The following is an 11,660-nucleotide window of genomic DNA, read 5'->3' as shown; positions in this document are numbered from 1 at the left end:
GATTTGGGTAATTAATTTTGGAATCATACTGACAAACTCCTACGATATAGCAAGCTAAGCTTATTTCAAGCACCCACTAGAGATCAAACCCAAGCTTATTTCAAGCACTAGAGATCAAACCCAAGCGTCTATGAACAGTGTGAACCCAATAATCATTCAAAGCATTTATGAATAATGTTTGCCTTTATCTTAGTAACTCGATGTTCCAAGAGGGAAGGGACTTGGAGGTATAAGTATGTAGTATTAATTTTATGTTTTACACCAGAGGTATTAAAAGAGACTGCAATCATTGGGCAGCTCTAGGAGAAGATGGTTGGACTGGGAAAGATGCGTTTCCTTATTTCATCAAGGTTGAAAGCAATACAGATCCAGAATTTGTTCAAAATGGTGGATATTTTTTTGAAATCAGTGATAATTTTTCTCTCTTTATCTCCCTACGTTTTTTTTGTCTATTTATATATAGGGTAATTTTAATTAAAGTTCAATTTTCAAAGGGCTATAGAAATATATGTCACAGTTACTCTTTGTATAAAAATATACATATGTTACAACCAATTGTAACATATGTTACCATTGATCCTTTATTTATAATATTAGATAATATTTTCTTTTAATTTTTTAGTGTCACAGTTACTCTTTGTGCAGTGTTACAGTTGAACTTCTTTTTAAATCTTTTCTTTTAGTTTTTTCTAAACCTTTATTTACATATAATCTTATAACAGTTTCAGTTTGTTTTATGCAAGATTTTCAAGAGATTTTTTCTTAAATTAAGGGATTTTTCTCGCGATTTCAACGTAAATATTTTACTTTTGATGCTCAGTGCGCAGAAAAACGGATCACCTTGAATAACCTTTGATCCAATAATCGGATTTTCACGTTCTAGGGCTCAATCTTAAGATTTGAGGGAATGACCATAAATATGATAATTAATTAGATCAGACAATATTTTAAGATGAATAAACATACTTTTTTTCGACAGATTTGAATTTCTTCTCCACAGAATATAGGTCAGGAGAGCGGTCCAAAGTTCGGACTTCTTAATGATAATTTTATTTTTTGCGTATTTCACCACATCTCGAGAACTTTTTAAGCGAATAAACAATTTTTTCTCACATTTATAAAATTCGTTTATCCAAAGATAATTTCATGCAAAAGATAACTTTTAATAAATATTTATTATTTTTTATTATTTTATTTAATAATAAACGAAATTTTTTTTTTAATTGCAAGGCATAAAATGTTTTACATCATTTTAAAGCCTGTAATTTTACACGGGAAAAATACAAAATTTAAACGAAATTAGTCGAATGGGTCCTGAGAAATTGAATTTTAAGTATTAGGTTTAGAAAAAAATTTACTTAAATTTTATATTATGCTTTAAAAAATCGAATAAATACCATTAAGGGAAAAAAACGAAGTAAATTGATTTTTCGGAAATGAATTGGAATACTTTAAAATCATTAATTTTCTTAAGTTTTCTTAATCATTAATTTACTATCCGTAGTCAAATTCAAATTGAAAAAAAAAAAAATTTACAACTCCTCTATTGCTGCAGTTACAGCAAACCAATACTCTCTCTCCCCAACCCGCTAAATAATATTTATTTTCTATTTTTCAATACATAAAATTTTCTCCACGTAAAAGTGCAGGAGATGCAGAATAATCTAAAGCCTTTGTTTTAACTTTAATTTATACCAATTCTTTTTATTTATTTTATTTTACTTTTTGTTAGTGGTGTTTGCTCAACTCAGCTTTATAACTTAGATTAGAAACAAAAGATGTTTTAAGGTTAAATGTTTTTGTCCAAGAGAGGTCGCTGATGTTTTTTAAGTAATTACATTTAAATAAATCATCTGCAGGAAAAAAAATAATAAAAAGGATGAAATTGACAGACGATAATGGTGAAATGTTTTACGTCAAAGAGAGAAATTATAAGAGATGTATTTTATGATAATATTTTTCATAGTTTACTGAACTTTTGAAGAGTTTTTATTCAAAATTATAGTTTTTATATAATTATTAAAGAAGTTTTCTGTAATGTTCTTAAAAAAAACTTATTAAAAAGCACTATGTTTTTCGTAAGGAATTTCGATCGGACCCTTGGCAGTCTGTGACACTAGAACATTTGTTCCTCTTGGGCCCTCTTTCCCCCACCTCCTGAGTACGATCTTGACTTCATTACATGTAAATTACATTCATAATTACATTCATATAAAATATAAATGTCTGATACTTTTTCACTTAAATTCTAGTATTCTAAATTTCCTGTACAGCTAACATAACTTACTCCACTAGCGGGGTAATTTTTGGGTGACCTGACTTTTTCTAGAAATTTTTTTTTTAAAAAGTAACACATCTATAACATTTCGAGAATGATATATTGCATACAGCTAAACAATGAATATCTTGGTCAAATCAGACAGTTTTTAGATCTAATAGCTCAGCTCCAACAGGCTTTGAATCTTAACTACCCGGTATAATCTCATCTTCGCCTAATTATCATTCATCTTTATAGAATAGATGTTAAAATTCATTCATCTTTATAGAATAGATGTTAAAATTCATTCATCTTTATAGAATAGATGTTAAAATTCATTCATTTTTATTGAATAGATGTTCAAATTCATTCATATTTATAGAGTAGATTGGTGATTCTCACGAAATATGACAATTCACTGTCCCTTGCTCCAAGATCTAATACTATAATACTAAAAGAACTTTAAAAAAAAAAAAATAAATTGCATTTCTGCTAGCATTTTAAAATGACTTTGTACTAGCATTGACTGTTTTGTACAGTTGAAAAATTTAATTGAACTTCGAAATGTCATTTTCCTGGCATGTCCCAAACAATGTTTCCAATAATAACTAGCTTCAAAACTTCCCATATATTTTTCAATGTCTAATATTTTTTTTATCTCAACCGGTGTAAGCATTTCTATAATATAGGTAGACGGTATTATTTACAAAAACTTCGTTTAAAATAATTTTTTCTGTCAATTTGTTTGTCCCAAGAACATCTGTCATTTTCCGGGCTACTTTTATTTAGTGGTTTATAACCAAAATAGATAGAGCCAGCAATCAATATCTAATGTTAATAGATTGATTAAATACCCTCCTATATGAACATGTCTTGTTGCATGAATAAAGAACCAATTTTCTGGTTCAAAATCTATTTCAAAAAATTTTCAAGATGAGTAGGTTTTTGTGTTGTCATTTTCCTGGCTTCTTGAAATCATTAATAACATAGAATACATAGATTTATAGATTATAATACATAGATTATAATACATAGATTATACATAGAGTTATTTTAAGAAATCCTGTTGTTTTCTGCAGAATGTAAACGTCTTAGGCCAAAATATTAAATTAAAATAAAGTTATATGCTATAAAATAGCGAATTTGTCATTATCCTGGCTGTCATTTTCCGGGCTTACGAATTCCAGGACATTGAAGTGTTACCAAAATTTTTTTTAACTACTAATACTGTAAGGAGGAAAAGCAAATATTAACCTAATACCAAGTTTATGCATAATTGTAATATGGTTGGATGTAATCAAAGTTATTTATTTATTTAATGATTGATTATTACACAAAATTTTATTTTGTACATAACAACAACAATAAAAACTGATTCTTTCTACCATGGATAAAAAGAATTAATTTAAGCAATTTATGGTCCATCTAACATAAAGGCTTGAGTCGAGTTACTTACTATTAACTTAAAATGACTGTTTTTTAAGCTTCCAAGCGAATATGTCATTTTCCTGGCATTCAAGATTTGGTGAATTTCTATTTTATTTTTTTTCTCGAGCAAATGTCAATAAACTACACTGCTGTCTGTAAGATATTAATAAATGTAACTAAAGAAGTATACAAGAAAAATTTAGATTATTTAATACTTTAAATTTGTAGAAATTTTTTGATCCGAATTGTCATGTTTAAAAAGAATCACCCAGATGTTCAAATCATTCATCTTTTTAGAATAGGAATGTTTATTATTTTTGCACAAAGAAGAAATTCATAGCGTGTGGATATGGTGACAAATTCTGAGTTTGAAGATACTTGTCTAGGTTGAAATTTTCATTTCCTTGACTCCATTTTTGAGCTGGAAGACGACGGTCCTGTCTGTAAACTACAAATATGTATCGATGTCGATCTGGAAAAAAAAGAGATATTGATATATATATTTTCGAACATTCATATTTTATTAAAAAATGTCTTACACTGGCGGGACATGCTAAACTTTCGTGCCAAAAATAAGAAAAAAAATTTATATATAAATTTACAAAAAGCACAGGATGTTTCGGAATCACCACTCTTAATAATCATATTTGGAATCCTTATAAATTATACTGCAAAAATATCTTAGGGGCATGAAGGGTTGTGAGTTAATAATAAAAAGAGATAAAATGTGAAAGGAAGGGAGTTAAATATGTTAGAATCTAAAGATAAGACATAAATTCTTAATAATTAAAAATAATTAAAAATAAAATATAATATAAATGTGTGTTTGCAGAACAGTGTTTCATCAGGGGACACACTGCCTGCAAACATACAGGAGCATTTCTGTTGTTAGTGGATTTAACCAAAACTAACAGTGCCCCAAGGCCCCTTAACGAAAAGACAAGAAAGAAACTTTTACCACAAATAAATATCATTATAAATTTGAAAAAGAATCACACCTGAAAGGTACAAATTTTAAATCAACAATTGAATGACACGCCTCTTTAAAGCGCAATTTAAACAAATCCAAGCAAGGTAACAGTTACAGTTATGTCTTATTTTTAGTTTATATAATACAAATTTGGTTTCAGCTGCCTTGTGCGCTTTTCCAATTTGAATTAATAAAGTAAAGTTTCAGTGTGTTTATTTTCCTTTTAGTTATCATTATTGACCTAGTAAATTGTATTGATTTTGTGATTGGATATGTTAGAATCTGTTTGATTGTCTTAGGAAATATTTAGGAGTCGAAAGTTGAATATTAAATTACTTTCATGTTTCGTCAGGCAAATAAACAGGTTTTTATATTTTCCATCCTTTTTTCTTCTCATCAGTGTTTTACCGAATTTCACCGGGGTTTTCACTGTTTGTTCGCTTAAATATTGATTACTTATTTTCTGTCTTCATCTTTCTTAAAAATTCTAAAAATAAATATTAACGTTGGTGATTTCGGAAAATTGCGTACATTATTTGTACCTTGTATTGCTTATAAATCTTGGGTGCCTTTTATACCTTATATACTATTTGTACTACTTGTATACTATATATCAACTTTTTGAGATGTAGGCAGTATTGTAAAAAAATATTTTTTACCTTATATTTTAAGTTATTATTTTTAACAAAAATGTACTTAATACAATTTAAAACGTTCCTCTAATTTCTAAGTAAAAATCATTAACTGATATCATTGTTTATAACTTGTTTTACAAATATTTTATTAACAAATAAAATTATAACTTTAACATGAGTTTTAATTTTTATATTTATACTACTTAAAACAGTGTTTTAGGTGGAAGAATTGTTAATTTAAATAAGTTATTCCAAATCTTGTTTTAAAAGAGACTTCGAACATACATACTTGAATCACGTGGTGGATTGGGAGCAACATAGTCTGCTATTAAATCCCCATCTTTGATGTTGTTCCCTGGTATGTTTACTATTATCCAATGGAGATAATTCTGCAGCGTTGGGTTCTGGGGATAAGGAGCATCAGGATCTTAAAAAAATAAGCATTACAATTTAAAAAAAAAATGAATTTCAGTGCAAAAATGTATTTAAAAAATACAAATATCTTACAAAATAAATATTAGAAAAAAATAAAAATTTATTCAAATGGGTAAAAACTTTAATTAAAAAAATATATAAATATCTTAAAAGTAAATATTATAATTTAAAAAAAAATGCAAAATTTTACTTGAAAAATTGCATTTAAATACGTAATGAATTTTTTTTTTAAAAATTAAAAAAAACTTAAAAATAAGTTTCAGAATTGAAAAAATACGAATTTCATTTATAGTATGCCACGCAATATTTTAATCCCTTAATGCATGTAGTGTTATGTTATAAAACAAGGCAGGTTCTTCTAAAAACGGCGCATGTTCAAAACATGGCAGGTTATTCCAAAGAATATTTGTACAGCTATCACGATGCCACCGTAATTACCTCTCTAAAAATACATTTTAAGAACCATTGTAGGAGCACAACTAAAAAGTAAGCACATTAAGGGGTCGTAAATTAACATTTTAGCGATGAAGAAGCAAAGTTATTGTTGGTAATCTGATGACTTACCTGTTGGGAAATCGAGATGAAAAGAGTCAGAAGTAGTTTCATTGCGTAGTTTAACTCAAAGGTGTTTATAATAAAGGTCTTTCAACATTTTTCTTCTTCCTCTGGCAATCTAACAGCTTTTTCTGTTTTCATTATTGATTCGTTTGCCATCACTCATAAATAGCAGTTTTTCTCTCCCTTATTTAAATAATTCATTAAAATATGTATCAAGATCGTTCTTAACCCCTTAACAATCGGTTAATTTTCAAGAAAACGGTCATAAAAGTGTCTATTTTTTTATTAGTGCTATTTGATTAGTGTTGTCATCTAGTTTAAAATAAACTAACTATCTATAATTACTTTAAAAATATCCTGGTACTGCCTTCTGGTGTGTAAAATGAGAAATAAAATGTTTTCCGGTCAAAAGAAATGAATTAGTTTTATTCATATTGGCACGTTACTACTGAGCACTCCAGCCCGGAAATATAACGGGAGCGAGAAATAGAGGGCGAAACCTCACCCCGTCATTTTCACGGGAGCGAAAAGGAAGGGGTTAATAGAATACCCTGCGAAAGTAACTTATTCCTTTTGGAGTTATAGCAATTTAACGTTAGTCATAAAGTTTTCATTCAATTTGAATTTCAAATGGATAAATAACAGATGATTTTTTAAAAATCTTTTTTGGTTTTGGAACCAAACATCTTATACACAGTGTTACGTACAGACTGCTCTAAATACGTATTTTAGAATCCTTGTCCCAAACGAAGTAAAAATGTTTATACAGTTAAGGTCACAGATAAATATTTAATTGAGGAAAAAATTCTTTCAACATTGGTTAGAAAGGTGGTATAAAAGAAGTATAATAACTCGCAACTTTTTATATATAGAGAAAAGAAGAATGGCGATTCTTGAATGCCCTGTACATTATAAGTGTAGTTTAATTATTTAAAGTCAGAAATTTTCCCTCCTAAGAAACTGAAATGAATTTGATATGAACATCATTTTCATTAATTATATTACTTATTTTTATGTTTGGGGAAATAGATTTTAGAAAAGATACTCACCAATCATTAAAAGAGTGTAAAGTGTATTGTTATTGCTACATCTCCAAAAGAGAGACGGCTCTTCCTGTGTTCGATTTATGTTGACATCTGCACCGCAGTTTACTTCATAATGTCCATAACACACCTAATAAATTATATCCTTGCATAATTATTCATTTCTAACAACCTTTTCAACAAATTTTTTAGAAATAAAATTAATAGCAATAAAATTATTTGTGGAAACTAAAATATCACCTCACTACTGTTGCCACTTTCCTTGATAAAAATATTAATTTTAGTATTTTTAATACTGAAGTTCTCGATCATTATTCGCTAAATTTTGGTAATGCTTTTTTCTCTATTTAACCTTTTCAATTCTATGATTTTTGATATCATTTTAATAAGGATAATAAATAATATATTAAGCTGATTCATTACAGAACACTAATGGAAATGGAACTAAATGGAAAACTTAGCTCATTGCTAATATTTAATTTATATAATTTATTGAAAAATACCAACTAATTTTAAATAAAGTTCAGTGTAGTAATAATATAGTTCGTATAAACTGAGTATTAATAATTGTCTTTTAGTAATTGCTATTAGAAAATAACTAGTAATTTGTGTATTAACTTCATTTGAGTGTAACACTTATGCCGTAATATCTTATCAAAAATCATAAAACGAAGGGGGAAAAATATTTGCCTGCTTCAACAATTTGAAGTACAATTTTCAATGTAGTTATGTGATTAGCCATTTATAATGAGGTGCAATTTAGAATGTGATATTTAAAACTTCTTAATTTAAGCATTAAATAAAAAAATAGTATCTAAGTGTTAACATTAAACAACTAAACTTGTGAACTGTTTTGAACTGATCTAAACATTTGTCTTTAAAATCTTTGTCAAAAAGATTTAATTAAGTCTTCGCCCTAAATTGATTTTCAAGCCAGGAAAGCAAACGCATCAAAATACTACGAATACTGGTGAAGGCGGGACTGAAAACATTAAAAACTATAAATTTTCCAGAGAAAAATTAAAAAGCCATTATTAGTGATTATTAAATACCTCCAAGTTGAACCAAGTAAATTCAGATTGCTTTTAATGACTTTCAGCACTCCTTCCTCTCTAATGATTTGACAGATTCCGAGAACGTTTCTGCTTCATTCTAGCTTAAATGCTGCTCCTAATGTGTGTGTTTTTGCTTCAGTTTTGAAAAGTATCAGAAAATATATATAACAAGGGGAGCTTTAACTTCTCGAACTGCTACTCACTAACCTGTTTTGTGAGAAAATTGGAATCATGTGATTCTCAGCGAACTACTATCAAAATTATAGAAGTATAGTTCTGTGAATATTGTACATCAAAATCTTATTTATTAAATGATATGAAAATGTTTTTTTTATATGTATATTACAATTAGCCTAAATTTTAAGCCACAATTGTCATCTAGAAACCATTTAGATATTGATTTTAAATTTTCATATTGATCATACTAATGTTACAGTGAATTTGAAAAATATTTGGTGTATAAATTATATTTTTGATTTAAATTAACGTCTCGGTTAGGTTTCCTCAGGGCCTTAACTGGGCGGGCTTGCTGGGTGCCAATCTCTCCGTATACCCCCTGGGGGGGACGGGGTTACTCTAACCTTAAAATACAACACAAGGAGTCATTTATTAGCACCTTATACACACAAATTTACAAAATCAAATGGCAAGCATAAAAGGTGTACATATTTGGGTCATAAAAACTGTCTTACTTTATTTTACAACAGTCGTTGAACAGTCGACCCATTTCGAGTTTGCGACTACTAATGTTCAACTTCATAGCCTTGTAATTTTTAACCTAGCCTAGAATTAGCCTTGTAATTTGAAAGGGAACTGGATCAAGTATTGGGAGAAATTTGCCTTTGTGGAAGACTTTTTGGTGGAACTAACCCGTATTTGAGTTACATGGAGAGGAAGACCTCTAAAACCATTCACAGTTAGCCTGATGGCAAGGGGACTCTAACCCATGATGCGTCTGTCACTGAGGATATTTTATGTCAGCACTGTGGTCGTGGAAGTCGGAGGCGGAATTCGTATCAACCAGCCATCGCTGGGAATCGAACTCGATCACTTCTTACGTACGCTCTATCCCCTGAGTCATCACGGCTCTCGTAAAAAAAAAAACGTTATCGAGAAAAACGTTATTGTGAAAAAAAAACGTTATCGAGAGCTAACAAATCACTACTGAAAAATACAGAACTGTAAACGTCGAAACCTATTTGACTGCCGGAGGAAACAGAGAAGAGTTATAAGTTTTTGTTTCCAGCAGTTTTCGGTACTCCAAAGAGTTTTATCAGACAATCAAACAGAGTTCAATGCTTTTTTTTACAACATTCTATAGTATTGATTAGTTATATTACGATGGGTAGTTGTTTGCCAGCTATATGTCAATTTTTTCCCCTAATATGTATATTTTTTTGACTGAATTTTCACAAGAATGATAAAATTACTTATTAAATATTGACATCCCTGAGAATCCTCTCTGAAATAATATGAATATTGAATATGCAAGTTTGTTTTATCCCCTTTTATCTTTTCTTAACAACACATGCAGCAGCAATGAAAATTTAATGGTCTAATAGGACCACTTAGGTATTTTTTAGTGGTCAAAAAACTTAATATGGTAGACAAACTTATGAAAAAAATCAAACTTCACAATTAAATAATTCATGTTATGGTATACATCACAAATTATTTAATGTAAAACAAACTAAGGTTCATTACCCCTTAATGAACAATGATTAGTATTTTTCAAAACTAACTGACAAAATGTAAAATAATATAAAATAGATTCAATATAGAGATTAAAATTCATAAACCAAATAAATAAATAAATGAGGAAAGCAGACAAAGTTTTTTTTAATTATTTTTTATTTTTTTAATGGTGGGCACTTGGGGATTAATCAGACAAAGTAAGAACTAACAAAAATTATATTAAAAATTGATTATCTTAAAATTATAAAATTTTAAATTAAGTTAATTCTATAAGAGCAATAAATATTATTTCATTAATGAACAATCATATTGTCAGTAACATAATGCAAAGCCCATCACTGCATGTACATATGAAATTTCAACATCTAATTTTAAATATTTTTGTACCAAACATTGAATACCACGCGTTTGAATTCCATACCTCGCGTAGATCAATACAATTAGTACAACTCTTTCTTTTTCTAAATGAATGGAATTCGATCCAAAAAACTATTTTTCTTTGCTATTTTGTAAATTCCAAACATATTTCAAGGCGACAAATTTGTGGTCCATCGTCCATGCGTATGATTTCAGCGACATTTGTAGAGCATTTTGCCACAATTGTCGGAGTGGACCCTAGTCATACATGTTTAACATGTTAAAGTTTAATTTACGAATATGAAAAAAATGAGTGTAAGACATACTAGGATAGAGATGCTAAGTAAGCCTGTTAACCTGTTGCAAATAATACAAATATAAAAATGAAAAAATTTGAATACCTTAATTGTATATTCTGGCATCAGATGAAATATTTCCGGAATAATATCAGCCTTTAAATATTGTATATGACAGAATGAAAGCACATTGGACAGGAAGCAAGCAAATGTGGACACGAAAAATATTTTGTTGAGATGCATCTTGAAATGATAAATCCGACAATTTCCAGAACTTTTCCATTTATACTTTCTCTCAAGCTTTGTCTAATATTATCTTTCATTTTCCATATTCTAAGTCAAGCGGAAATTTTTTTCAAGGAGCTTCAACGACAATAACAAATGACATTCATTAAAATTACAGCATGAGTGCTTTTAGCGTTATTATAGGAATTAGTAGCTTTTTGTGCTTGTATTTTTATGTTTTTGATGCACGCAATGAATTGTAATACATGAAAAAATGATTCTGATTTCTAAATCATAATGTGAATTAATGGGAGAATTTGAACAGAAAACAAAAATTTGCATGAAAATAAAGGATAAAGGAAATAAAAACTATAAATTGTTCTTATTGTCTTCGTTAAATTGAAATTTTTAAGTATTTTCGTAATTTTTTTAAATTTTAAATTTGTAAACAATATTGTATTTAAGTTCAAATGCAATATAAAAGTAAAAAAAAATTCATAATGACATATGGTGTAAGATAGAACAAGAATTAATTACATGTTTATGTATACTCTTACAGCAATCTTTTTTATAAATATTAGTTCAATTTAAAAATTTTATTTAAAAAGTAAGTATTGAAAGTAACGTAAATAGGTATATGAAAGAAGTATAAATCAAGAAAAAAAGTCAAGAAAAAAAATGATTATAATAAGAGTAAAAGAAATTA

The 11,660-nt window shown here is 28.4% G+C and overlaps 1 protein-coding gene across 1 annotated transcript; it reads right to left on the bottom strand.

Annotated features, from left to right (window-relative positions):
- Positions 1-3,960: 3,960 nt before the first annotated feature.
- Positions 3,961-11,031, bottom strand: LOC107453547 (protein D2-like). The gene is made up of 4 exons (XM_016070413.4): positions 10,835-11,031; positions 7,333-7,456; positions 5,580-5,717; positions 3,961-4,157 (listed from the first exon to the last, which is right to left on the bottom strand). The coding sequence occupies exons 1-4, from the start codon at positions 10,970-10,972 to the stop codon at positions 3,997-3,999; spliced, it is 561 nt and encodes a 186-aa protein (XP_015925899.2). The 5' UTR covers positions 10,973-11,031; the 3' UTR covers positions 3,961-3,996.
- Between the last annotated feature and the right edge of the window lie 629 nt (positions 11,032-11,660).

This window comes from Parasteatoda tepidariorum, chromosome 1 (genome assembly GCF_982258835.1).
Source record: "Parasteatoda tepidariorum strain Cologne lab strain chromosome 1, Ptep-v5.0, whole genome shotgun sequence".
Classification (NCBI taxonomy): domain Eukaryota; kingdom Metazoa; phylum Arthropoda; class Arachnida; order Araneae; family Theridiidae; genus Parasteatoda; species Parasteatoda tepidariorum.
Note: the sequence above shows the minus strand (reverse complement) of the source record. Positions and strands in the feature narration are given on the sequence as shown.

Excerpts from the sequence above, each read along its gene's own strand:
- LOC107453547 (XM_016070413.4), bottom strand. The coding sequence starts at position 10,972 with ATGCATCTCAACAAAATATTTTTCGTGTCCACATTTGCTTGCTTCCTG. Across the intron at positions 5,718-7,332 it reads TTACACTCTTTTAATGATTG|ATCCTGATGCTCCTTATCCC; the intron begins GTGAGTATCTTT and ends TATTTTTTTAAG. Across the intron at positions 4,158-5,579 it reads CAATCCACCACGTGATTCAA|ATCGACATCGATACATATTT; the intron begins GTATGTATGTTC and ends TTTTTTTTCCAG.